At 47.5% G+C, this 27,477-nt stretch overlaps 1 protein-coding gene across 6 annotated transcripts in view; it reads right to left on the minus strand.

The window, feature by feature from the left end:
• Positions 1-27,477, minus strand: part of LOC143667189 (uncharacterized) — a 289,857-nt gene that overhangs the window by 178,250 nt on the left and 84,130 nt on the right. For 3 of the 6 annotated variants that reach the window (XR_013167939.1, XR_013167938.1, XM_077141126.1), the window contains exons 1-4: positions 20,153-20,591; positions 18,750-18,948; positions 8,740-8,792; positions 7,335-7,533 (exon numbers count right to left, since the gene is read on the minus strand). Coding sequence is in view for 4 of the 6 variants with exons in the window: in XM_077141126.1 (XP_076997241.1) it covers positions 7,335-7,533; positions 8,740-8,792; positions 18,750-18,948; positions 20,153-20,278 (577 nt within the window). In the remaining 2 variants the exon portion in view is untranslated. Of the gene's footprint in view, positions 1-7,334; positions 7,534-8,739; positions 8,793-18,749; positions 18,949-20,152; positions 20,592-20,752; positions 21,153-27,477 lie in introns of those variants that run through there. The other 3 variants (XM_077141127.1, XM_077141130.1, XM_077141129.1) reach the window with 3 other exon arrangements.

Here is a 27,477-nt window from a genome sequence, read left to right on the forward strand (position 1 = left end):
GAGCACTTGCTCTCTGACTTCCCTGGACCGCTGCCTTCCTCACAACCCACCCACAAAGCTCTCAGCATTCCCTGCACCACCACTGGGCTATACACTCAGCCTTCACTTGGCTCTGAAGGTCGAGGCTGCTGACCGTGGACAAGGCGGACGAGGAGACATCCATGAGGTATGGACCAGTGTCGCGACCAAAGGATCACCCAGAGCTGTTCACAATGAAGTTCTCCTGATGACTCCCTGCGCTGAGGGGCTGGTTTTCCCTTGGCCAGAAGACCTTGGTCTGGGGACTGACTTCAACCGACTCTCCTGCTGCTCTATTATCAGTGGAGCCCTTTTCTTCCTAGCAGTTCTCCTGTTCAGAGAGAACAAACGATGGCGGCGTCATGAAAAACAGCTGGACTTCGAGTTGCAACTGTTGTCGAAAACAATGAAGCTTGGAGTTAAAACATTGCTTGCACTGGAGGAAGAACTTGAATTTATACAAACACACGTCAACACAACCATACCTCTTTTTGGCAGTCTCTCCAAGGAAGTGTCTGAGCTAAGAGTTGCGCTCAGAACACGTGAAGAGGAGAAACTGAGGTTGCTTGAAATTGGCCTTCTGGGCTGGGTGATCCAGGAAGGACAGGATTTATAGAAAACCCTGCAGTGTGACCTCCGCCTGAGCACATGAGGAGGGCACAGGGGAGTAGTGAACAAGCTCCTGAGAAAAACCCGGCAGGGGGATGCTGCTGCTGCATAAGGCAGTCCTTGGCTGACCATCACCAGGACCAAGACTGGCACTGGAGGTTGGAGGAGGGGTGGAGGGTTTACAGCAGGGGTGGAACAGTGGCATCGGCATCAGTGCCAAACCAACTTCCGGGAGCAGAACGGACCTTGACAACGTGGAGGTGGAACAACAGCCTCCTGTCTCCCACTTCACAGGTCTGCAATATAAGAGCAGAAACCTTCCTCATCCCTGCCTCAGGAGGAATTGGCGGGAAGTTGGGCATGACACTGGGTCTTCTGCTAGATGAGAGCTCGTCTTCACCTCGATGCCACAATAATAAATAAGTATGCTTTTGCATGAAAAGAGGTATCCTTGGGTTATTCTGCTGTACAGCCTGCAAAGGCAACCCCTAGACAATGCCCAGCAGTCAGGTTTCAGTCAGGTCTCTCAGTTTCCAGCTGGATGTGTCTACATGCAGCAAGGGCCTAACTGGAGCCTCAGAACACTGTTGTCATGCAGGTAGGAATCTCCAAGGGTTAGAATATCTCCTAGCCCCGAATGAGCTGCTGAACTACAGACAGTAAACACTGAGAACACACTGCCTTTCTATGCCCTCCACACAGCACAGATGTGGACACAGAACAGCCATGCTTCTCACCACCCTAAACACATCACACACGTGGACTCATTTACAGTTCAAAATGAAGCAGACAGCTAGGTGCTATCAGGAATGATGGAAGGGAGAATGGAAGCAGACTGTCTTGGCACTTACTTATGTCTACATGAACCTGTTCCTAGTACCTTTCCTCAAACAGCATAGTAAGTTTGGCATAAATTTTGGGTTTACATCCAGACTTCAGAGCTGAGAATCTCACCCAGGTAGCCCCCATCCTGTGGGTGCTAGAGAGCACATGATGAACTGATAACAGGTGTTTGCTGAGCTTGCTCCTGATGATGAAGACTCTTGCAGTGACCAACATCCTTGCTCGGGTGCTGCGATGGGGTTGGTTCCATTACAGGCAACATCAGGCAATGAGCAGATTTTACATTTGGGGAAATCTTGAGCTGAATCTGCACTGGTGAAAGTTGGCACACTGGGCTTACTGAAATGGCTGCTTTCATGTTGTAGAAGTCAGGACAGGGGCCCTTTAAGGTACGCAGAGCTCGAGCTCATCTGGGGTGCACTTCTCCATGAACCCAGAAAACATCCCAGGGCATGAGGTCGAGTCCTGAGGAAGAGACAGCTCTGCTGATCCCTGGGCACTGCACTGAAGTGAGGTGGGACACACCCCTCCCTGACACTCACCCTAGAAGCGCCCAAGGCCTGTCTTCCCTCAGGAACCCAAAAAGCCTCAAGAAGGTGGCCGGGGCACTTCCAGCCACAGTGGGATTACTGGCATTGATGCACATCCTTCCAGGATCCGTCTGGCACACTTTCTATTTCAAGGGCCAGTGACTGTTGACAGTGACGTGCATCATGGCAGAGCTCTCATGGGGCAGTTGGTCTGGAACGTGCCAGGTTCTCGGCCAGTGTGGAAGCCAAGCAGAGCACGGTCAACAGGGGATGGTCACAGATCCCCATGAAGGCTCACATGAGCCTTTCTTCATTTGTCTCAATAAAAGAAACACCTATATACACGAGCACCATGAACAAAGTTACAGCTGAAGGAACGATTATAAGGCTGTCTCCTTCTAACTACCACCAAGGTTACTCTCTCTCTCTCTCTCTCTCTCTCTCTCTCTCTCTCACTACCATCACTTCCTCTTAGTTGAGCAAATGACTGCACATTTACTACGTACATCTGTCCTTAAGCCAATGTCTTTCCAGACATTTTGCCTGCAGGCATCCGTTCTTTCCTCCACAAGGGATATTGGGAGCAACAGTAAACTGGATCTGACAGGACAACCTGCATTTCAAAGCTTAACAGACAAGGAAGTTTGACTTTTCTACTAGGTAGAAAAGTCATGACTCACTTTCCTAAGGCAAATGTATTACCCCATTTTCTGCTGGAACAAAGTAGTATTCTCAGAAACATTGATGAGATTCTAATGCTCTTTCCATTAGGTCCCTTGCTTTTTCCTAGATGGAACAATCACTGCTCCTTCCTGAAACCCAGGGATTTTAATAGACCGTGCCATGCGTTACCCATTCTGAGTGAAGGATCAACGTGCACTTTAAATATGCAGCTTCAGTTACTCTTTAGGTGCAGGAAAAGAAGCTGAATAACGATTTTAATTGTTTTTCTCCTACCGTTGCTTTGGTTTCCTCTTTCAAGCACCCCGTCTTTCATACTGGCTTGCCCTAGGCCTATCTCCAACTGCTGACCTGTCTCCTCGATCTTTCCCAACCTCTGTTTAATGTCTTTCATATGGTCTCCTTGTTCACCCTCTGTTTCCTGAAGGCAAGATCTTGGCACTGAGTTTCTTCCGCTTTACATTCCATTGATGAAGGAGTCTTCCCATTTCTTCTTCTTTTTCCTTCTACAACTCACTCGCTAGCTTTTGAAGCCTGTCTGATCTGGTTTATGACAGCCTTTCAAATCTCATTTCATTTTCATCATACCTTTCTCTAGTTTGGAAAAGGTTCATCAGGGTTTGTAAAATAGAGCACTGTAAAGGAGCTCCCCTTTAATTGTAGTGGCCTTATCCTATGCTTTTGCATGGGAATTGGCATGAATATTTTCCCTATTCATTATTTTACATGAGTTCTTGTGGACATTCCTGACAAGAGTATGATTCAGAAGAGCTTCCCCAACCTCACAGTGCTGTCTCTGTCCCCAGTCATTTCTGGGCAATGCTAAAATCTGTGGCAGCTTGTTCTTTCGATTTCCTACTTCTATAATTCACCTCCTCTTAAGAATCCTTTGCTACTCGGTATCCTTCTTGCTCCTGTCTGTGTCTCCATCTGACCTTTGAGTATTACCCCCTGCTTACAATCTTAATTTGGAAGGGAACACCTTGTCAAAATCCTGTCAAAATCCAGTCATTATCCTTAGATGTGTATATATTTTCCGAATTCAATGAAGTTCAGAGGAATTTTCAGCTCTATGTCTAATAAACGCATTTTGTTTCTGAATTCTCCTTTACTTAGAAATAATGTATGCCTTTAATTGGGGAAAAGTCCACGATACCCTGCACTAAAGCGAACGTAAGGCCTTTAGAATTACTGGCCTGCATTTTCTTTCTCATTCTAACTACTGTGTACCAGTCTGTGGAACACACACAAACTAGAGATATTTCTTTAAGCTGCTTGTGGGAAAGATAATCGGACATAGTTTTGACGGGATTACGGGGGATTCTATTCCATACCCTTTTCCCAGAACAATGTTTTTCTGGCTCTTAGAAATCCTGCTGTTCTTTATGAGCCACGAGATTCCATGTAGGCTTTAGTGGATCTGGAGAAGGTAGGATGGATTAAGCCCAGGTTGTGCTACCAAGAGCACTAGACCCTTAGCCAAGATACTTAAGAACTCAAGGCCTAATTCTTAGGTTGTTGAGAATCATGTACTTCATTGTTTTAACGGTTAATCCTTCAAGGCAATTAGCACACTTTCTGACATACAAACTAGAAGAAGTGCTACAGGTAAGGGTAAAAGACAGAAATATAAGGTAGATATGAACTGATCTTCTCTTTGGCAAGTCCACTGTTTCCATCGACATCTTCTAAGAGTGCTTTTAACATTTCCTGTGCTAAAGATCTGTTCAGCACTTAGAGAGAAGACCTAGATTGTACAGCTGATCATCTTACAAAAATACTGCTTTCAGGGTAATTCAGTGGAAGAATTTTCACCTACAAAGCGGTAGGCTTGGTTTCCATACCGCCCCCTTTCCCTTGCCCCAAAACACCAATGCAGAGCAGAGAAAAACAAAGAAAATCAAGTAAACAAACCAATCTTCCAGGAATGATGGTCCAATCATGGGACACTCACATCAGAAATAAAGAAAACGTGGCTCCACCGTCCAGCGCGTGCACACACAAACACATACTCGTCCATACATATATATATATATATAAATGCCCCAGAAATTCACTGTTTAAGGCCAGTTCAACATATGAATAAGTTGTGCTATCAAACAATGAAGGCCACTATAGGAAGAAGATATGCAGGTCACTATGCTAAATACTCAGAAGCAGGCACTTCATTTACCTTGCAAAAGCTGAAGGAGTGGAATTTAAGGGATTAGTGGAGAATCAGATAAAGAAGGTAAGAAGGAACAAAGGAAAGGCTAGGTTTAAGGTGCAAGAGAGGTCAAGCTCTGTTTGAAGACCTATTGGTCTCCTTGACATCCCAGAGCCAGGTATCCATGGGAGGGTGGAAGGAGCTGAGATTACCCACAGACCCCCTAGAGTTAAGGGCCTTGGTTCCTCTCTCAGAATTAGTGGGGAGCCACTGAAAAGTTTCAAACGATCAGAAATCATCAATACATTTCCGACCTAACTTCTCTCACACTTGCCAGAACCTTACTGTGTATCTATTTTGCAGCAGGTACTAGGCCTGATGAAAGGTGGAAAGCAGGCGAGCACCGAACTCACAGACAATTAAAGGGGCAGGGAGGCGAATGTGCACTCACAGAAGTATAGCTCAAATCCTGCTATAGAGACAGTAGAAGGGCCTTTGTGAGAATAGCAAAAGGCCCCTAGTGAAATCTTGAGGAAGACAATGAAAGAGCTCCAGAAGAAGTGTTCTCTAAACTGAGCCCGGAAGGATCAGCACGGTTCAACCTTCAGTGAGTGTGGTTGGAAGAATGTTCTAGGAAGAGGGGAAGGAGTGCATACTAACAGGATCCAACAACTAATGAGCAGATACTGAATATGCATCCTATACATACAACGGAATATCATTCAGCTGTAAAAAGGAGTGAAGGTCCAGCACCTGTGCCAACATGGATGAAGTTTGACGACATCACGTTGAGTGAAATAAGCCGGACAGAAGAGAACAAATATTGTGTCATCTCACTGATTGGACAAAGCTGGCAAATGCAATGTCATCGAGTCAGACTCTAGAATACATACAGGCTTCTGGGGAAAAGCATGGGGTTGGGAACAGGGAATGAGAGCTTCAAATGTACAGTTTCAAATGAAACACAGAGAGCCCAGTAGAAGAATGACCGCCCTTTAATCCCGTTTGCCTTAATGTAATGCCTGGATTTGTTCCGGGATATTTTGAGCAGACACACAGAAAGTCTTGGCAAAATCCCTTGAGGGATGGGAGAAGAAATATGGAATTATTAAACTTTACCATCAGGGAATCCCCTGATACTCTGTCCAACAATAGGGACCCACAAATCTATAGGCCAAGCCCTTGATCTTGTGGCTCATGCCTGAGAAGCACATGTGGGAAAGCTTAGCCTGCCTACGGACATGCCTAAGAGTTACTTCTGGAGGACCTATTTGTTGCTCAGATGTGGCCTCTCTCTCCCTAAGCACAACCCTGTAAGTGAAATCACTGCCATCCCCTCCACGTGGGACCTGGCATCCAGGGGAAAGAACTCTAAATAATAACATACGCGTTGCTAAGAGAGTTCCAATACAGTCGACAGGCTGCTCTACAGGCCTCTCTCATGAAAGCTTCAGGTAGTCATTGCTACCCATCGGAACATGACAAACCCACTCCAGCCAATCCCAAAGAACACCAGGGGCAAAACAGAAGATGCTACAAAGTCCCATGCACTGGAATAACTTTACAGAAAACTACAACTTCTGCATGGGCCCCTCAACCAGATTAGTCCTAAAACCTAGATGGCTCAGACTCTCCAGAGCATCAGCAAGCTCCATCTCCCCAGCCCAGCTTACAGACAGCACCTTCCAACAGGAGAAAGGTCCAACAGAAGAAAGCCCAGACTACAGACAGCACTTTCTTCCACAGAAGGAAGTCTCTGTGGCTGGAGCCCAAAAACCCCTGAGGCATGGGACAGAAAGATCAAAGTGATGGTGAAAGATCAAGGGAGAAGGTAGGGTTTAACAAAGGAATAGGACTAGCGAATTTCTTTGAATCTGCACTGTCTGGAGAGCAAGCTAGAAGTAAAAACCTAAGATTGTGGCATGGTGACCTATATAAACTCTGAACTCTGTCCTACAAATGATTGTTGTGCTGTGCTTTCAAATTTACAACATTTCTGACAATACGCTATTTTGAACAAAAAAAAAAGAAAAAGAAAGTTGATTGCGAGGATAAACAATAAGTTGCCTTCATTTCACTAACTTTTCACATGGCAAAGGCTATGGCCACAGGAAGCTGCCGCAGTGGTCCAAAAGCTCACCTCCCCTAGCTTCCCTCAGGGGTAATTCCAAGGGGAGAATTATTTTGAAAAGGAAACAAGCCCTCCTAGGCTGGGCTTCTTCACACACGTATGCGAGAGGAAGTGGCTGTCTCTGCCCTGCCCTGGTTCACTTCCACTGGGCTGTAAAGCTGGGTCCTCGGGTCCTCCTGTGCTGCTCAGAGTGGAGGGCCATGCTCATTCTGATGCTACCACCTTGGATGCATACCACCACCACCCCCACCTTGGTATCATCGTCACCCCAGCAGGTCCCAACCTCATACCCCGATTCCGTGATCCTCAGCCTGGTGAACCTAGCACCCTCAGCCTCCAACCTCATCCACTCCTTCCCCATGATGTGCTGGCCTACCTGTCCACAGTGGTCCCTGCATCTTCCACAGCCATCCCAACATGCACACTGTGGCCGTGTTCTGAGCGGTATCTGGTTTGGGGCTGGCATTCTCACATTCGGTCCACGAGAGAATCACCATGGAATATGACGATGGGATGACAGATGCCAGGTCCTCTGCTACACAGGCTTGATCCCACTGCTTCCAAACGATATCAACCTACATGTGGAGGGAAACCCAAGTCATGCCTTTGCCCCTTCCCGGATTGGTTCTTCCCGCCTCGTGGGGTTTGTCAGGGACCACCGTGGAAGCAGAGGCTCAGGGGTTGAGTAGAGGGGTTCTGCGTGCAGGCGCCCCAGGGCATGGTGATCCTTCCTCATGCCATGTGGGCGGGCACCGGGGCATTCTGCAGTCAGGAACCTGGCATGCAAGCCTCCACCTCCTTTTGGACTCAGGGCCTGAGCTCCTAGGAAGTCAGCTCAGATCCGGGGCTTGCCCCTGGTCTGACTGACTCTCTTTCTTGAGGGCCTCTGCTTGGGCCCTTTGGGATTCCTCCCTCCACCCCCCACGCATGTCCCCACACCCACAGCTCAACACCCTACCACCCACATCCTTCCACACAGTGGAGTCCACTCCCGATCCAGCTGAGTGGAAAGCAGGGAGCTGAACAAGACCCTGCCTGTAGGTGGACAAAGAGAATGTGGGTGGGCGGAAACTCCATCTGGGATAGTCGGACTCCATGCTTGCTCAGGGTCACTTCTGCTGACTCAGAACAGCTTAAGCCCATAGAAGCAGAGTCATGTAAGGTGGGTGAGGCACCGACAGGCTGGAGCACCTCCTTCTGCTCGGGCTACGTTTGGGAGCAGGACACCGAGGCACTGGACAAAGCCACGGTGACGCTGTGATATCTCATGTGGAAGGATAGGATCGAATCTGACAAGCACACACAGGCATCACTCTGAGTGTGATGAGGACAATGGGGAAGAGACAACGGGAGATGGGCTTGTCTGTCCAGTGCTGGGGACAGAGGAAACGACAGAGACACGAATGATTGGCAGGACGAGTTAGCTGCTGTGAACACAGGCCGGTTCCCACCACTGGGAAGACATCATGGTGACTGAAGGGGAGAGCACCTCAGAAGGTGCCAGAGCGGGGGATGGGATGAGCCCCCTTCCTGGAAGCACAGGGGCTCATCGGACGATGGGGGCCTAGCAGAGCTCCAACCTGGGGAGCTACTGTGTGGGGAAGGAGCCCTGGATGAGTGAATCTTCATGCATCTGCATGAGGTAAAGAAGTCAAAACAACAGTCACCATGGAGAAAGAAGGTGGAATTCTTGTCTCTCTGGTGTAAAGGTGCCGTTAGAGCTCGCTACCAACCCTGGGCCCCTTGCCTCCATCTTTGCTCTCCCACCATCCACGACTCACTTCATGCTTCTGGGTGGCCAGGACGCTCCAGCCTTCACACTCGCTCTCCGGACCTGCAACAGAAACCAGGAATGGCTGTGAAGGGGCTGCTTCCTCCCTTTCAGATCTTCTGCAGGAAGCCTGCATCGCCCCTCCACTCAAAACCTGGTCGTGTGACCACTCCAGTGTGTCAGGGGGCCAGAAAGACACTGTCCCCTTAGACCTGGCCTTTTGACGCCAGTGAATTCCTGAGGTTAGGGGGAAGGAAGCGGGAGTGTGCCGAGAAAGCGACCTGCTTTTCAAGCCACCACAATGCTCCTGGGCTAGCTCAGGAGGAGCTCTTGGGACTGGCCTAGAGATGCATTTCCTGGGTGCAAGGTCCCTTCCCGATGTTGGGGCCACTCCAGCACCCCACCCTGCATTTAGGTCTCCTTCCCTCTTCCTGGATCTCCCTTATATTGCACTCGTCTCCCCTCCCCTGTCCTCCAACCTCCCCACCCCGGCACTGACTGGCTCCTCCCCGCCCCTGCAGTTCCCATTCTGCAGAACTGGCATCAGAGCCCGAAGCTGCACCAGCAATGGAGGCTTCACAGCACTGGCGTGCCAGCGATGTAGACTCACCTACAGACACACCTGCCTTGAATTTACTGTGGCTTCGGGCAGGGGTGGGGTGGGGGTTCTGCACCAGACCCTACCATGCCACAGGAAGTCCCCACTCCCATCTCCCATGCCAGATCCCTGCAGGTCTCTGAGACAAGGGGATCGGAGGTTGCACAGTGGGAATTTCAGGAAAGGACAAAGACCCAATCGCACACAACAGAGCCTAGATGTGGCCATTGGAGCCCAGTCTTGAAAGACTGAGAGGGAGGTGGAGGCTGCAAAGTGGGATGGGTGGTCCTGGGGAAGGTTCAACAGGGGACGGTCTCAGCAGGCCGTCATCAGGCAGCCCACGGGGAGCCAGGGCAGTTACATCACCAGGGTGGGAGGCAGTGATGTCACAAGGAGGCAGTTGCGGTCTGCCACCTGATTGGAAGGCGGGGGTGGGCGGGGCCTGGAGAAACGGCAGTTGCCGGACCTGAGGTCAGGCAGACAGGCTGAGCAAGCCAAGATGGCGCTGCTGCTGCTGCTGTTGCTGCCGCTGCTGTTGCTGCCGCCGCCGCTGCTGCTCCTTCCCCTTCCAGCGAACCTGCTCGGGTCGCCTGATGGGTCCTCCCTCACCTTCTCGCCCTGTACCGGGATGTCTGCCCACATTGCGGGGTCCACATCCTCCTTCGCTCCCTCGTGTGGGCCAGGGAATCTGTGGAACCACACTCGAACACCTCTGGTGCCCCTCCTGCCTGTGGAACCCCCGTCCCAACCATCCAATTCTGAGAACCCCCAGAACCACGGGCAGCCGGGCACCCTCACGCAACATCCCCTGGACCCCTTCCCAGCTGGGGATCCCCTGTCACAACTATCCACTTTTGATCCCCCACAGGTACACCGGCATCCAAGGACACGCACCCGATATCGCCTGGAGCCCTTCCCACCTGTGGAACCCTCGGCCCAACCATCCGTTTTCGATCCCCCACAGATCCACCGACATCCAAGGACCCGCAGCCGACATCGTCGGGACCCCTTCCCACCGGCTCAACCCCTGTCCCAACCATCTGTTTCTGATCCCCCACAGATCCACCGGCAGTCACGGACCCGCACTCGACGTCATCTGGATCCCTTCCCGCCTGTGGAGGTCCGGTCCCAAACGGCCGTTGAGGGCACGCCGATCCAGCGACAGACAGTGAGCCACACGCCATATCCTCTGGACCATCTCCTGCCTGCACAACTCCTGCTCCAACCATCCATCTCCAAGGCCCCGCGGAGGCCTCGGACGCCAGGGTCACAGAATCAATGTCATCTTGATGCCTTCCCGTCTGCAGAACCCCTGTCCCAACTGTCCTATTTTGAGCCCGCACACATCCGATGGCTGCCACCAACTCACACTCGACATCCAGCGAACGGGCCCCCTTCCCACCCATCCACCTTAACACCCCCACTTAGCAACTGTCAGCGGCAGATCTCTACACCACAGCCGCTGGACCCCTTCCCACCTTCACCTCCCCTGTCGCAACACCCCAACTTTCAGCACCCAGGGATGCACTGGCAGATGCGCACCTACACTACTCTGCCCTTGGACCTCCACCTGCCTGCGGACACCCTGTTCCAACTGCCAGTCACCGGCTCCGCACTTATCCAGCGGCATCCTCAGACCTGCATTCAACACCCCCTGAAAATCCTCCTGCTCGTGGTTGCCCTGCCACAGCCCTCCAGATTGGAGTCACTGCTCATCCACCAGTGGCCACACACCTGCCTTCCGAGCCGCCTGGAACCTATACTGCCTGTGGAACTCCTTTTCCTGAACTCTGACTTCAACTCACCACTGACCCACCAGCAGCTGCTGATCGGCACCCAGTGGTCCCTGGAACCACACCCACCTGCACACCCCGAACCACAAGTCCCCATCTTCGAGCCTCAGCTGATCCACTCAATGTCGTGGGCCCACATTCGATGCCCTCTGCATTTCCTTCTGGCTGCGGACTTCCCATCACAGCCCTCAGTCATCCCAGCTGCATTCAGCAGAGGCCCCCTGGATTTCAGCCTTCTGGCACAGCATCCGTCACTACCTTCTATTTCCCCTTCTCTCTGTAGCCAAAAGCAGCCGAGCACTTGCTCTCTGACTTCCCTGGACCGCTGCCTTCCTCACAACCCACCCACAAAGCTCTCAGCATTCCCTGCACCACCACTGGGCTATACACTCAGCCTTCACTTGGCTCTGAAGGTCGAGGCTGCTGACCGTGGACAAGGCGGACGAGGAGACATCCATGAGGTATGGACCAGTGTCGCGACCAAAGGATCACCCAGAGCTGTTCACAATGAAGTTCTCCTGATGACTCCCTGCGCTGAGGGGCTGGTTTTCCCTTGGCCAGAAGACCTTGGTCTGGGGACTGACTTCAACCGACTCTCCTGCTGCTCTATTATCAGTGGAGCCCTTTTCTTCCTAGCAGTTCTCCTGTTCAGAGAGAACAAACGATGGCGGCGTCATGAAAAACAGCTGGACTTCGAGTTGCAACTGTTGTCGAAAACAATGAAGCTTGGAGTTAAAACATTGCTTGCACTGGAGGAAGAACTTGAATTTATACAAACACACGTCAACACAACCATACCTCTTTTTGGCAGTCTCTCCAAGGAAGTGTCTGAGCTAAGAGTTGCGCTCAGAACACGTGAAGAGGAGAAACTGAGGTTGCTTGAAATTGGCCTTCTGGGCTGGGTGATCCAGGAAGGACAGGATTTATAGAAAACCCTGCAGTGTGACCTCCGCCTGAGCACATGAGGAGGGCACAGGGGAGTAGTGAACAAGCTCCTGAGAAAAACCCGGCAGGGGGATGCTGCTGCTGCATAAGGCAGTCCTTGGCTGACCATCACCAGGACCAAGACTGGCACTGGAGGTTGGAGGAGGGGTGGAGGGTTTACAGCAGGGGTGGAACAGTGGCATCGGCATCAGTGCCAAACCAACTTCCGGGAGCAGAACGGACCTTGACAACGTGGAGGTGGAACAACAGCCTCCTGTCTCCCACTTCACAGGTCTGCAATATAAGAGCAGAAACCTTCCTCATCCCTGCCTCAGGAGGAATTGGCGGGAAGTTGGGCATGACACTGGGTCTTCTGCTAGATGAGAGCTCGTCTTCACCTCGATGCCACAATAATAAATAAGTATGCTTTTGCATGAAAAGAGGTATCCTTGGGTTATTCTGCTGTACAGCCTGCAAAGGCAACCCCTAGACAATGCCCAGCAGTCAGGTTTCAGTCAGGTCTCTCAGTTTCCAGCTGGATGTGTCTACATGCAGCAAGGGCCTAACTGGAGCCTCAGAACACTGTTGTCATGCAGGTAGGAATCTCCAAGGGTTAGAATATCTCCTAGCCCCGAATGAGCTGCTGAACTACAGACAGTAAACACTGAGAACACACTGCCTTTCTATGTCCTCCACACAGCACAGATGTGGACACAGAACAGCCATGCTTCTCACCACCCTAAACACATCACACACGTGGACTCATTTACAGTTCAAAATGAAGCAGACAGCTAGGTGCTATCAGGAATGATGGAAGGGAGAATGGAAGCAGAGTGTCTTGGCACTTACTTATGTCTACATGAACCTGTTCCTAGTACCTTTCCTCAAACAGCATAGTAAGTTTGGCATAAATTTTGGGTTTACATCCAGACTTCAGAGCTGAGAATCTCACCCAGGTAGCTCCCATCCTGTGGGTGCTAGAGAGCACATGATGAACTGATAACAGGTGTTTGCTGAGCTTGCTCCTGATGATGAAGACTCTTGCAGTGACCAACATCCTTGCTCGGGTGCTGCGATGGGGTTGGTTCCATTACAGGCAACATCAGGCAATGAGCAGATTTTACATTTGGGGAAATCTTGAGCTGAATCTGCACTGGTGAAAGTTGGCACACTGGGCTTACTGAAATGGCTGCTTTCATGTTGTAGAAGTCAGGACAGGGGCCCTTTAAGGTACGCAGAGCTCGAGCTCATCTGGGGTGCACTTCTCCATGAACCCAGAAAACATCCCAGGGCATGAGGTCGAGTCCTGAGGAAGAGACAGCTCTGCTGATCCCTGGGCACTGCACTGAAGTGAGGTGGGACACACCCCTCCCTGACACTCACCCTAGAAGCGCCCAAGGCCTGTCTTCCCTCAGGAACCCAAAAAGCCTCAAGAAGGTGGCCGGGGCACTTCCAGCCACAGTGGGATTACTGGCATTGATGCACATCCTTCCAGGATCCGTCTGGCACACTTTCTATTTCAAGGGCCAGTGACTGTTGACAGTGACGTGCATCATGGCAGAGCTCTCATGGGGCAGTTGGTCTGGAACGTGCCAGGTTCTCGGCCAGTGTGGAAGCCAAGCAGAGCACGGTCAACAGGGGATGGTCACAGATCCCCATGAAGGCTCACATGAGCCTTTCTTCATTTGTCTCAATAAAAGAAACACCTATATACACGAGCACCATGAACAAAGTTACAGCTGAAGGAACGATTATAAGGCTGTCTCCTTCTAACTACCACCAAGGTTACTCTCTCTCTCTCTCTCTCTCTCTCTCTCTCTCTCTCACTACCATCACTTCCTCTTAGTTGAGCAAATGACTGCACATTTACTACGTACATCTGTCCTTAAGCCAATGTCTTTCCAGACATTTTGCCTGCAGGCATCCGTTCTTTCCTCCACAAGGGATATTGGGAGCAACAGTAAACTGGATCTGACAGGACAACCTGCATTTCAAAGCTTAACAGACAAGGAAGTTTGACTTTTCTACTAGGTAGAAAAGTCATGACTCACTTTCCTAAGGCAAATGTATTACCCCATTTTCTGCTGGAACAAAGTAGTATTCTCAGAAACATTGATGAGATTCTAATGCTCTTTCCATTAGGTCCCTTGCTTTTTCCTAGATGGAACAATCACTGCTCCTTCCTGAAACCCAGGGATTTTAATAGACCGTGCCATGCGTTACCCATTCTGAGTGAAGGATCAACGTGCACTTTAAATATGCAGCTTCAGTTACTCTTTAGGTGCAGGAAAAGAAGCTGAATAACGATTTTAATTGTTTTTCTCCTACCGTTGCTTTGGTTTCCTCTTTCAAGCACCCCGTCTTTCATACTGGCTTGCCCTAGGCCTATCTCCAACTGCTGACCTGTCTCCTCGATCTTTCCCAACCTCTGTTTAATGTCTTTCATATGGTCTCCTTGTTCACCCTCTGTTTCCTGAAGGCAAGATCTTGGCACTGAGTTTCTTCCGCTTTACATTCCATTGATGAAGGAGTCTTCCCATTTCTTCTTCTTTTTCCTTCTACAACTCACTCGCTAGCTTTTGAAGCCTGTCTGATCTGGTTTATGACAGCCTTTCAAATCTCATTTCATTTTCATCATACCTTTCTCTAGTTTGGAAAAGGTTCATCAGGGTTTGTAAAATAGAGCACTGTAAAGGAGCTCCCCTTTAATTGTAGTGGCCTTATCCTATGCTTTTGCATGGGAATTGGCATGAATATTTTCCCTATTCATTATTTTACATGAGTTCTTGTGGACATTCCTGACAAGAGTATGATTCAGAAGAGCTTCCCCAACCTCACAGTGCTGTCTCTGTCCCCAGTCATTTCTGGGCAATGCTAAAATCTGTGGCAGCTTGTTCTTTCGATTTCCTACTTCTATAATTCACCTCCTCTTAAGAATCCTTTGCTACTCGGTATCCTTCTTGCTCCTGTCTGTGTCTCCATCTGACCTTTGAGTATTACCCCCTGCTTACAATCTTAATTTGGAAGGGAACACCTTGTCAAAATCCTGTCAAAATCCAGTCATTATCCTTAGATGTGTATATATTTTCCGAATTCAATGAAGTTCAGAGGAATTTTCAGCTCTATGTCTAATAAACGCATTTTGTTTCTGAATTCTCCTTTACTTAGAAATAATGTATGCCTTTAATTGGGGAAAAGTCCACGATACCCTGCACTAAAGCGAACGTAAGGCCTTTAGAATTACTGGCCTGCATTTTCTTTCTCATTCTAACTACTGTGTACCAGTCTGTGGAACACACACAAACTAGAGATATTTCTTTAAGCTGCTTGTGGGAAAGATAATCGGACATAGTTTTGACGGGATTACGGGGGATTCTATTCCATACCCTTTTCCCAGAACAATGTTTTTCTGGCTCTTAGAAATCCTGCTGTTCTTTATGAGCCACGAGATTCCATGTAGGCTTTAGTGGATCTGGAGAAGGTAGGATGGATTAAGCCCAGGTTGTGCTACCAAGAGCACTAGACCCTTAGCCAAGATACTTAAGAACTCAAGGCCTAATTCTTAGGTTGTTGAGAATCATGTACTTCATTGTTTTAACGGTTAATCCTTCAAGGCAATTAGCACACTTTCTGACATACAAACTAGAAGAAGTGCTACAGGTAAGGGTAAAAGACAGAAATATAAGGTAGATATGAACTGATCTTCTCTTTGGCAAGTCCACTGTTTCCATCGACATCTTCTAAGAGTGCTTTTAACATTTCCTGTGCTAAAGATCTGTTCAGCACTTAGAGAGAAGACCTAGATTGTACAGCTGATCATCTTACAAAAATACTGCTTTCAGGGTAATTCAGTGGAAGAATTTTCACCTACAAAGCGGTAGGCTTGGTTTCCATACCGCCCCCTTTCCCTTGCCCCAAAACACCAATGCAGAGCAGAGAAAAACAAAGAAAATCAAGTAAACAAACCAATCTTCCAGGAATGATGGTCCAATCATGGGACACTCACATCAGAAATAAAGAAAACGTGGCTCCACCGTCCAGCGCGTGCACACACAAACACATACTCGTCCATACATATATATATATATATAAATGCCCCAGAAATTCACTGTTTAAGGCCAGTTCAACATATGAATAAGTTGTGCTATCAAACAATGAAGGCCACTATAGGAAGAAGATATGCAGGTCACTATGCTAAATACTCAGAAGCAGGCACTTCATTTACCTTGCAAAAGCTGAAGGAGTGGAATTTAAGGGATTAGTGGAGAATCAGATAAAGAAGGTAAGAAGGAACAAAGGAAAGGCTAGGTTTAAGGTGCAAGAGAGGTCAAGCTCTGTTTGAAGACCTATTGGTCTCCTTGACATCCCAGAGCCAGGTATCCATGGGAGGGTGGAAGGAGCTGAGATTACCCACAGACCCCCTAGAGTTAAGGGCCTTGGTTCCTCTCTCAGAATTAGTGGGGAGCCACTGAAAAGTTTCAAACGATCAGAAATCATCAATACATTTCCGACCTAACTTCTCTCACACTTGCCAGAACCTTACTGTGTATCTATTTTGCAGCAGGTACTAGGCCTGATGAAAGGTGGAAAGCAGGCGAGCACAGAACTCACAGACAATTAAAGGGGCAGGGAGGCGAATGTGCACTCACAGAAGTATAGCTCAAATCCTGCTATAGAGACAGTAGAAGGGCCTTTGTGAGAATAGCAAAAGGCCCCTAGTGAAATCTTGAGGAAGACAATGAAAGAGCTCCAGAAGAAGTGTTCTCTAAACTGAGCCCGGAAGGATCAGCACGGTTCAACCTTCAGTGAGTGTGGTTGGAAGAATGTTCTAGGAAGAGGGGAAGGAGTGCATACTAACAGGATCCAACAACTAATGAGCAGATACTGAATATGTATCCTATACATACAACGGAATATCATTCAGCTGTAAAAAGGAGTGAAGGTCCAGCACCTGTGCCAACATGGATGAAGTTTGACGACATCACGTTGAGTGAAATAAGCCGGACAGAAGAGAACAAATATTGTGTCATCTCACTGATTGGACAAAGCTGGCAAATGCAATGTCATCGAGTCAGACTCTAGAATACATACAGGCTTCTGGGGAAAAGCATGGGGTTGGGAACAGGGAATGAGAGCTTCAAATGTACAGTTTCAAATGAAACACAGAGAGCCCAGTAGAAGAATGACCGCCCTTTAATCCCGTTTGCCTTAATGTAATGCCTGGATTTGTTCCGGGATATTTTGAGCAGACACACAGAAAGTCTTGGCAAAATCCCTTGAGGGATGGGAGAAGAAATATGGAATTATTAAACTTTACCATCAGGGAATCCCCTGATACTCTGTCCAACAATAGGGACCCACAAATCTATAGGCCAAGCCCTTGATCTTGTGGCTCATGCCTGAGAAGCACATGTGGGAAAGCTTAGCCTGCCTACGGACATGCCTAAGAGTTACTTCTGGAGGACCTATTTGTTGCTCAGATGTGGCCTCTCTCTCCCTAAGCACAACCCTGTAAGTGAAATCACTGCCATCCCCTCCACGTGGGACCTGGCATCCAGGGGAAAGAACTCTAAATAATAACATACGCGTTGCTAAGAGAGTTCCAATACAGTCGACAGGCTGCTCTACAGGCCTCTCTCATGAAAGCTTCAGGTAGTCATTGCTACCCATCGGAACATGACAAACCCACTCCAGCCAATCCCAAAGAACACCAGGGGCAAAACAGAAGATGCTACAAAGTCCCATGCACTGGAATAACTTTACAGAAAACTACAACTTCTGCATGGGCCCCTCAACCAGATTAGTCCTAAAACCTAGATGGCTCAGACTCTCCAGAGCATCAGCAAGCTCCATCTCCCCAGCCCAGCTTACAGACAGCACCTTCCAACAGGAGAAAGGTCCAACAGAAGAAAGCCCAGACTACAGACAGCACTTTCTTCCACAGAAGGAAGTCTCTGTGGCTGGAGCCCAAAAACCCCTGAGGCATGGGACAGAAAGATCAAAGTGATGGTGAAAGATCAAGGGAGAAGGTAGGGTTTAACAAAGGAATAGGACTAGCGAATTTCTTTGAATCTGCACTGTCTGGAGAGCAAGCTAGAAGTAAAAACCTAAGATTGTGGCATGGTGACCTATATAAACTCTGAACTCTGTCCTACAAATGATTGTTGTGCTGTGCTTTCAAATTTACAACATTTCTGACAATACGCTATTTTGAACAAAAAAAAAAGAAAAAGAAAGTTGATTGCGAGGATAAACAATAAGTTGCCTTCATTTCACTAACTTTTCACATGGCAAAGGCTATGGCCACAGGAAGCTGCCGCAATGGTCCAAAAGCTCACCTCCCCTAGCTTCCCTCAGGGGTAATTCCAAGGGGAGAATTATTTTGAAAAGGAAACAAGCCCTCCTAGGCTGGGCTTCTTCACACACGTATGCGAGAGGAAGTGGCTGTCTCTGCCCTGCCCTGGTTCACTTCCACTGGGCTGTAAAGCTGGGTCCTCGGGTCCTCCTGTGCTGCTCAGAGTGGAGGGCCATGCTCATTCTGATGCTACCACCTTGGATGCATACCACCACCACCCCCACCTTGGTATCATCGTCACCCCAGCAGGTCCCAACCTCATACCCCGATTCCGTGATCCTCAGCCTGGTGAACCTAGCACCCTCAGCCTCCAACCTCATCCACTCCTTCCCCATGATGTGCTGGCCTACCTGTCCACAGTGGTCCCTGCATCTTCCACAGCCATCCCAACATGCACACTGTGGCCGTGTTCTGAGCGGTATCTGGTTTGGGGCTGGCATTCTCACATTCGGTCCACGAGAGAATCACCATGGAATATGACGATGGGATGACAGATGCCAGGTCCTCTGCTACACAGGCTTGATCCCACTGCTTCCAAACGATATCAACCTACATGTGGAGGGAAACCCAAGTCATGCCTTTGCCCCTTCCCGGATTGGTTCTTCCCGCCTCGTGGGGTTTGTCAGGGACCACCGTGGAAGCAGAGGCTCAGGGGTTGAGTAGAGGGGTTCTGCGTGCAGGCGCCCCAGGGCATGGTGATCCTTCCTCATGCCATGTGGGCGGGCACCGGGGCATTCTGCAGTCAGGAACCTGGCATGCAAGCCTCCACCTCCTTTTGGACTCAGGGCCTGAGCTCCTAGGAAGTCAGCTCAGATCCGGGGCTTGCCCCTGGTCTGACTGACTCTCTTTCTTGAGGGCCTCTGCTTGGGCCCTTTGGGATTCCTCCCTCCACCCCCCACGCATGTCCCCACACCCACAGCTCAACACCCTACCACCCACATCCTTCCACACAGTGGAGTCCACTCCCGATCCAGCTGAGTGGAAAGCAGGGAGCTGAACAAGACCCTGCCTGTAGGTGGACAAAGAGAATGTGGGTGGGCGGAAACTCCATCTGGGATAGTCGGACTCCATGCTTGCTCAGGGTCACTTCTGCTGACTCAGAACAGCTTAAGCCCATAGAAGCAGAGTCATGTAAGGTGGGTGAGGCACGGACAGGCTGGAGCACCTCCTTCTGCTCGGGCTACGTTTGGGAGCAGGACACAGAGGCACTGGACAAAGCCACGGTGACGCTGTGATATCTCATGTGGAAGGATAGGATCGAATCTGACAAGCACACACAGGCATCACTCTGGGTGTGATGAGGACAATGGGGAAGAGCCAACGGGAGATGGGCTTGTCTGTCCAGTGCTGGGGACAGAGGAAACGACAGACACATGAATGATTGGCAGGACGAGCTAGCTGCTGTGAACACAGGCCGTTCCCACGACTGGGAAAACATCATGGTGACTGAAGAGGAGAGCGCCTCAGAAGGTGCCAGTGTGGGGATGGGATGAGCCCCCTTCCTGGAAGCACAGGGGCTCATCAGACCATGGGGGCCAAGCAGAGCTCTAACCTGGGGAGCCACTATGTGGAGAAGGAGCCCTGGATGAGTGAATCTTCATGCATCTGCATGAGGTAAAGAAGGCAAAACAACAGTCACCATGGAGAAAGAAGGTGGAATTCTTGTCTCTCTGGTGTAAAGGTGCCGTTAGAGCTCGCTACCAACCCTGGGCCCCTTGCCTCCATCTTTGCTCTCCCACCATCCACGACTCACTTCATGCTTCTGGGTGGCCAGGACGCTCCAGCCTTCACACTCGCTCTCCGGACCTGCAACAGAAACCAGGAATGGCTGTGAAGGGGCTGCTTCCTCCCTTTCAGATCTTCTGCAGGAAGCCTGCATCGCCCCTCCACTCAAAACCTGGTCGTGTGACCACTCCAGTGTGTCAGGGGGCCAGAAAGACACTGTCCCCTTAGACCTGGCCTTTTGACGCCAGTGAATTCCTGAGGTTAGGGGGAAGGAAGCGGGAGTGTGCCGAGAAAGCGACCTGCTTTTCAAGCCACCACAATGCTCCTGGGCTAGCTCAGGAGGAGCTCTTGGGACTGGCCTAGAGATGCATTTCCTGGGTGCAAGGTCCCTTCCCGATGTTGGGGCCACTCCAGCACCCCACCCTGCATTTAGGTCTCCTTCCCTCTTCCTGGATCTCCCTTATATTGCACTCGTCTCCCCTCCCCTGTCCTCCAATCTCCCCCCTCCTGCACTCACTGGCTCCTCCCCGCCCCTGCAGTTCCCATTCTGCACAACTGGCATCAGAGCCCGAAGCTGCACCAGCAATGGAGGCTTCACAGCACTGGCGTGCCAGCGATGTAGACTCACCTACAGACACACCTGCCTTGAATTTACTGTGGCTTCGGGCAGGGGTGGGGTGGGGCATCTGCACCAGACTCTACCATGCCACAGGAAGTCCCCACTCCCATCTCCCATGCCAGATCCCTGCCGGTCTCTGAGGCAAGGGGGTCTGAGGTTGCACAGTGGGCATTTCACGAAAGGACAAAGACCCAATCGCAGACAACAGAGCCTAGATGTGGCCATTGAGGTCCAGTCTTGAAAGACCGAGAGGGAGGTGGAGGCTGCAAAGAGGGAAGGATGGTCCTGGGGAAGGTTCAACAGGGGACGGTCTCAGCAGGGCGTCATCAGGCAGTCCACGGGGAGCCAGGGCAGTTACATCACCAGGGTGGAAGGCAGTGATGTCACAAGAAGGCAGTTGCGGTCTGCCACCTGATTGGAAGGCGGGGGTGGGCGGGGCCTGGAGAAACGGCAGTTGCCGGACCTGAGGTCCTCAAACAGCATAGTAAGTTTGGGATAAATTTTGGGTTTACATCCCGACTGAGATGTAAGAATCTTACATCTGACTGGAGTTTGGAGGGAGGGTGGAGGGTTTATAGCAGGGGAGGAACAGTGGCATTGGTGCCAAACCAATTTCCGGGAGCAGAAGGAACCTTGACAATGTGGAGGTGGACCAACAGCCTCCTGTCTCCCACTTCACATGTCTGCAATATAAGGGCAGAAACCTTCCTCATCCTTGCCTCAGGAGGAATTGCAGGGAAGCTGGGCATGACACTGGGTCTTCTCAGGGGGCTACCTGAGAATCTCACCCAGGTAGCCCCCATCCTGTGGATGCTACAGAGCACATGATAAACTGATAACAAGTGTTTGCTGAGCTTGCTCCTGATGATGAAGATTTTTTAAAAACCAACATCTTTGCTCGGGTCCTGGGATGGATGTGGTGTTCTATTCCAGGCAACAGCAGGAAATGACTTTATTTTACAGTATAATTAAGGATTTCTGACTCTACCGTGAAGAGATATTTTATCAGTATTTCTCAAATTCAAGTGATATAGAATCTTATTTTTCAAATGATTTGTAGTCGTGTTCTGCCGATTATATTTTGCCAAATGCCACTTGCATCTAATTTTTTTCCCACCAAATCAATCAAAATTGGCTCGGAAGCTAAGGCTTCACATAATTAAAAGTTCTTGCACTTTTACTTTCATTCTAAATTATTGAAACAGATTCTTTTCTCACTTCAAATGTTCCTGAAACAATCCATTTCCATTCTTTCACTTATGAAAGGTTTTTTGGGATAAAATAACTCTTACTTAGGCAATCTTATCAATGTTTTTGTGATATAACCAGGTCATCACTATTTTCCTAAGAAATAACTGCCCTTCTCTAAGGATGTTTTAATATGTCAATTTATGTATAGCCCATTTTACATTTAACATGTAATTGACCTAGACTTTCTTGCTTTCGGTGTGAAATGGGAAAGTATTTACATAATTGCGGAGAGTTATGTAAATAATTTCTATTTCATAATGATATTTCCCTATGGCTATTTTTACTGCATATCAGATATACACACTTCATTTGTTTTGTGAATGTTTCATTGATCTTCTCATGAAATATGGACCACATCTACACCTTTATTGCCTGAAGCAATGTAAGTTTGAAAGATACAGCTGTCCCTCAGGTGATGGGAGATTCTGGGTCAAAGACCTCCACAGACTGTGAGAGAATGCAATACATTTGAAAGTTAAGTGAATGGCTATGGGAACACTTTGCATTTTGTGTGTGGAAACTGTTAAAAGTGGAAACTGAAGCAACAGACAGCAGGTATATCTATGGAGCTCCTTCTATGTGCTAGTCACTATGAGTTAAAAGTTGATGAGAAACAAAAGCAGTATGTTCTCTGCCCTCACAGGGCTTCAAGGCCACATGGAAAGTGGTCAGTAGATAAACTAAACAAATCTATTTTTATTTACCAATATACGCATTTCCTTGAAGGAAAAGTTCAGGAAGTTTTGCAGAATGTACACCTAATATCCTGATCTGGGCATGGAGGAACACTGTCTTCATACAGCATTCATTTATGGTAAACTTTATCTTTTAAAGTCCTCATACTTGTCCTCTACACATCCCTAGATGTGTATTTACCTCTCACACAACTAATGGGACACGATGCAGAAATCAAACCTGTATTTTCCTAACGCATTGTCCAATGTTACAGACTATGTCTCTGGTCTCACAGATTTTGGAGTGGCACCCTGAGACTGTTTTTTGTTGTTGTTGTTGTTTTTTAAAACAGGTGGATGTATTTTTTAAAACTTGTTTGCAGTTTCATGACATACCTTCCATTAGGAGCCTTTTAAACCCAGCTGACACTAGTGATCGATTGTCACTCACAGGTATGTCATGGAAGAATTCATGCTGATGTTGAAAAGGCCATAAGCCTTTGCTTGATTCATGTTTGCCCACTCCCCTGCACAGACCTCTGCCACCGGGAAGGGTCTAAAGTCCCTGAGATTGCCCTGTTACCAGGTAGCCCTGGCCAATGTGGACGTCTCACATAGGTCCTCCAAACAGTGCTTCAACCTACAGACCTGTGAGTACCATTGACCCATGTGTTTCCCTCCTCTGGCTGAAAAAACACACTCAGCCAGGGGACTTCCTCTGCTCAGGCCTCAGGCATCACCATGCAGTAGTGTAAACTCCTGCCTGAGCAAAAAAAAACAGGGATTATATGCCACTCTCTTGTAAAACAGGGTTTTTGCCAAGTAACAGCAAGAAGAATAATACACTTGTACTAACATGAAAAGGTACAAAGAATGCACACTAAAATCTGAGTATCCTTTCTTCCCTACTCTGCAGCTATCCATGCATATTGCTGGAAATGACAGTTACATTTCCACATAGGAAGATGGATACATGAGTTGAAAATTTCAGTAGGAGTGACACCATGACAGCCAGTTTTCAAGTACATTTGCTCACTGATTCTCCACTTACTGTGCCCAGTTATGTGGCAGGAGGGAGAAAACCCCTCTTCCTCATCTAATTGTTCTTCAAAGCAGGGAAACCTAAATTACTTGCCTTTCAAAAGCTGCATCTGCAACAGGATGGTTACGTTTCAAATACATATCCCCAAATTGTTTTTCATTTTTACCTTTCAATTTGACATTCATGTGTGAACCTGATAACAGTTGCTTTATTTTTCAACACAACATATGCAAAATTGTTGTCATGCTGGGGACCTGTGAAATTCTGTTAGGACAAAATAGTATTGTTGGTTCACTTCCACACACATTTAAACAACTGCCTCAGGGGGGTAAAACTCTGCAGAAAATATGACAACATCTGTCATGTAGCATGTTGTTTTCTTTTGTATTCTGTATGGCAGGGGCACAATATATCATTTTTTTTCCATATGAGCACTCCAGTATTGCAGCACCATTTACTCAATTTTTCTTTGGTTGATTTTCTTGTTTATTTTTGGGAAGTGCATGGGGCAGGAATCGAACCTGGGTTTCCGACATAGCAGGCAAGAGTTCTACCACTGAACTACTCTGGCATGCCCAATGCAGCAGCTTTTTTACCTCATCAATGACTTATATGTTTTAGTTGTTTTAGAAATTTGAGATGAATCAGCAGTGATCGTCATTTGTAGACTAGCATTTTTTACCATGATGGATATGTTCTTTATTTTAAACAGAGCTATTCCCTCATATTCTGAGGTAGTTAGGTTCAGGTGTCTACTTGGCCAGGTGAAGGTGCCTAGTTCCCTTGTTGTGGACAAGAGCCAATGGCATGTACTCATCTGTCTCTGAGTACATCTGTAATCAGGTAGTGGTAGTGCCTGCTCAAATGAATGATTGATTTAATTGGCTGGATTCTTAAATGAGAGAGCTCAGCACAGCATAGGCCAAACATCTGAGCATACCTCATCTCAGCACTCACAGCTCAGTTCAGAATCAGTTCAGAGAAAGTTGTTTCAACCCAGGAGCCTGAAGAGAAGGCCAGCAGAGAGCACCCTGTGCCTTCCCATGTAAGAGAGAATCTCAGATGAAAGTTAGCTTCATTTCCTCTGAAGAAGTATAGGGTTTTAACTAAATAAATCCCCTTTTATTAAAAGCCAATCCATCTCTGGACGGTTGCAGTCTGGCAGCTTTGGCACACTAATATATCTTCATTCTAAAATTTTCACATATTTGGGGACAGATCATATCCCTTCATATAGGTAGTTTTCACAGATAATAAAAATTTATGTGGTTCTGTGTCGATATACAAGCCAAACTCACAATTGATCCTCCATTTACCTTAATTATGAGTTCATCCAACAAAGCATTGGTGATAATATATTGATTTTTCTTTTTAATTAATTGCTGGAAAGCCAACCATTTACGTGCACAATGATAGAGACACTGCTTAATGAATCATAGAGATCAAAAGGAAGCTAAATATATAGAAATAGTTGGAGAAAGGGGAAAACTCAGTAATATACAGAAATGATAAAAGGATATAAACAATGTGTTAATTATATTTTTAGAGAAGGAAATATCACCTTTTAAAATGAATTTATGTTGATACTGCTTTTTATCTCTTCCAGAACAAATTTAACTGGTGACTCAGGAAAGTTAGAAATGTGTAAAGTTTGGGATTTGAAATCAAGAAAGAAACCTCTATTTCTTTTGACCATGTCAGCATGTTCCTCTTCACCCTGCAATCTCACTATTGACTACATATGGGACAGAGAGCAGGCCATTTTCTCTCAAAAAAAGTTATATTCAAAATGAAAAAATAATACTATGTGCGTCCTGGATTCAGTGCTTAAGACAAAACATGGAACCATGTGTCAATGTGATAACACCCATGACTAGAAAGCAGCAGTTGGAGCCTGCAAAGTGAAGAACACATGCATGCTGACCATTCTGTGATGATCTGTCACCGTGGTTCTCGGATGATGCACATGTGGCTCAAGTATTCAACTGTCACTCTGCATGTAGAGAGAATCGAGGCTGGAAGCGGGAAGAGAAGCTCTCAGCTCATTGAAACACATGGGGAATCTGAATTGCTGCTCAAGAGGTATTCTCATATTGGCCTGCTTAATCAATTCAACTCCCCAAATGGGCAAAGTTAACTTTTTAAAAAATTATTTCTCATCCTTTCTTCGGTTTGTCCTCTCCATATCTAACCATTTTAGATGTGTTTTACAGTTTTGTTTCACCCCTTACTTACACGTTGTTTTTTTTTAATTTTCTAACATTCTGGTTACTTTTTAAATTAATCTTCACTTAGAAAAATGTAGTACTCCTTTGATGTCCTGGACCATCGCTTATCCTCCCCATTAGCTCTTCACTTGGGAGAATATGGTGATATCTATTTTACTACTTTTTTGTACTCATTAAGGTCAAGACAAGGTAAATTATTCATTTGAGAAATTTGGAGTGAATGTGTCTTGCTTGAGATGGGTAGGGAGGCATTTCACACAATGAAGGGTTACAATCTTTGTTTTTACCATGCCTTCCTGCTGCTTTTCTCTTGACATGTACATTTAGCTCAGTATATTTGGGGACCTGGTTCATTCTTATTAGAAGTATTCAAAACATCTTAAGAACGTGCATGTTTAACACTCAATTTTTTTTAACTAAAACATGCATTTCCTTTCATACTAGTCCATTACCCCTAATCCCCATTTTACAGATATGAGGTAGACTTTTACCAAAACCATCCCCTTCCCTAGAGTTAAACATGGGTAAAAGAGGGTAAGTGTTTCTCAACTAATCAATGTGTACCCTGTATTTCAACACACAGCCCTAGACAGAAAACTAAGTCAATGAACATACAGGGACAGAAAGGTAACCAAGTACACAGACAGTAACACATGTAAAAAAAAAAAAAGAGGTAATGCACGCAGATGAGAAAGTAGCCCAATTTAGGAAGCAGATGGCCCAGAAGCACCTCAGTTCATGATGGTTAACCATCAAAATCCATCAGCAGAGGACTTTTGTCAAAGTCAGGTGCAGTTGCCTCAGTCATTCAGGAGAGGCACCATTCATGTACTGGCAGTTAATCTCTATCCACTAAGCTCACAGAGTGGCCCCATTGGAGGAGGTGGCTAATGTGGAGGTAGATGTGGAGACCCCAATGAACACTCAGGTAAATGTGCATTTCTTTGTTTCTAGTACAAACTGTTTTCTTGGTTAATTTATTTTTCAATCTAGTTCAGATTTGAAAACTTTATCATGAACTCTGCAGAATACAGATACTGTCTACTTGGTGCAGGAGTCAGGGGAATACCTGACCAACTGAAAACTGATTCCAGAAGAGCATGCCACATGTGTAGCACCAGAATGGAAAGCATACAGGAAATATATGGTAGAGGGGCTTTACTCAGTGACATTCGATTATTCTTTGCGTTAAGAATATATGATTTCCCACAAAAATGGATTAAAGGAAAAATCCTTTAGGAAAGCTCATGACTATTATACAGGTTTCTTTAACTCTTCTTTTGGTGTTCTTTGACTGGATCATGGTTTCTTGTGTCATTTTCTAGTGCAACTAGGAGAAAAGACCTGTGCAAGGAGCACATACCATGATATGATTCTTACAGGGTTTCTACTCCTTTATAGGTGGCCTCAAGAACACCAGAAAAAGGTGTGTTATTCTGAAATCACTCACAGGCAGAGGAAAGAAATCTACAGTATGATGGAACTCCCTTCCTAGCTTTAGTGTGGAGAGCCATGGTAGATACTGATTCCATATCAGTA

The sequence above is a fragment of the Tamandua tetradactyla genome, chromosome 23 (genome assembly GCF_023851605.1).
Source record: "Tamandua tetradactyla isolate mTamTet1 chromosome 23, mTamTet1.pri, whole genome shotgun sequence".
Lineage (NCBI taxonomy): Eukaryota > Metazoa > Chordata > Mammalia > Pilosa > Myrmecophagidae > Tamandua > Tamandua tetradactyla.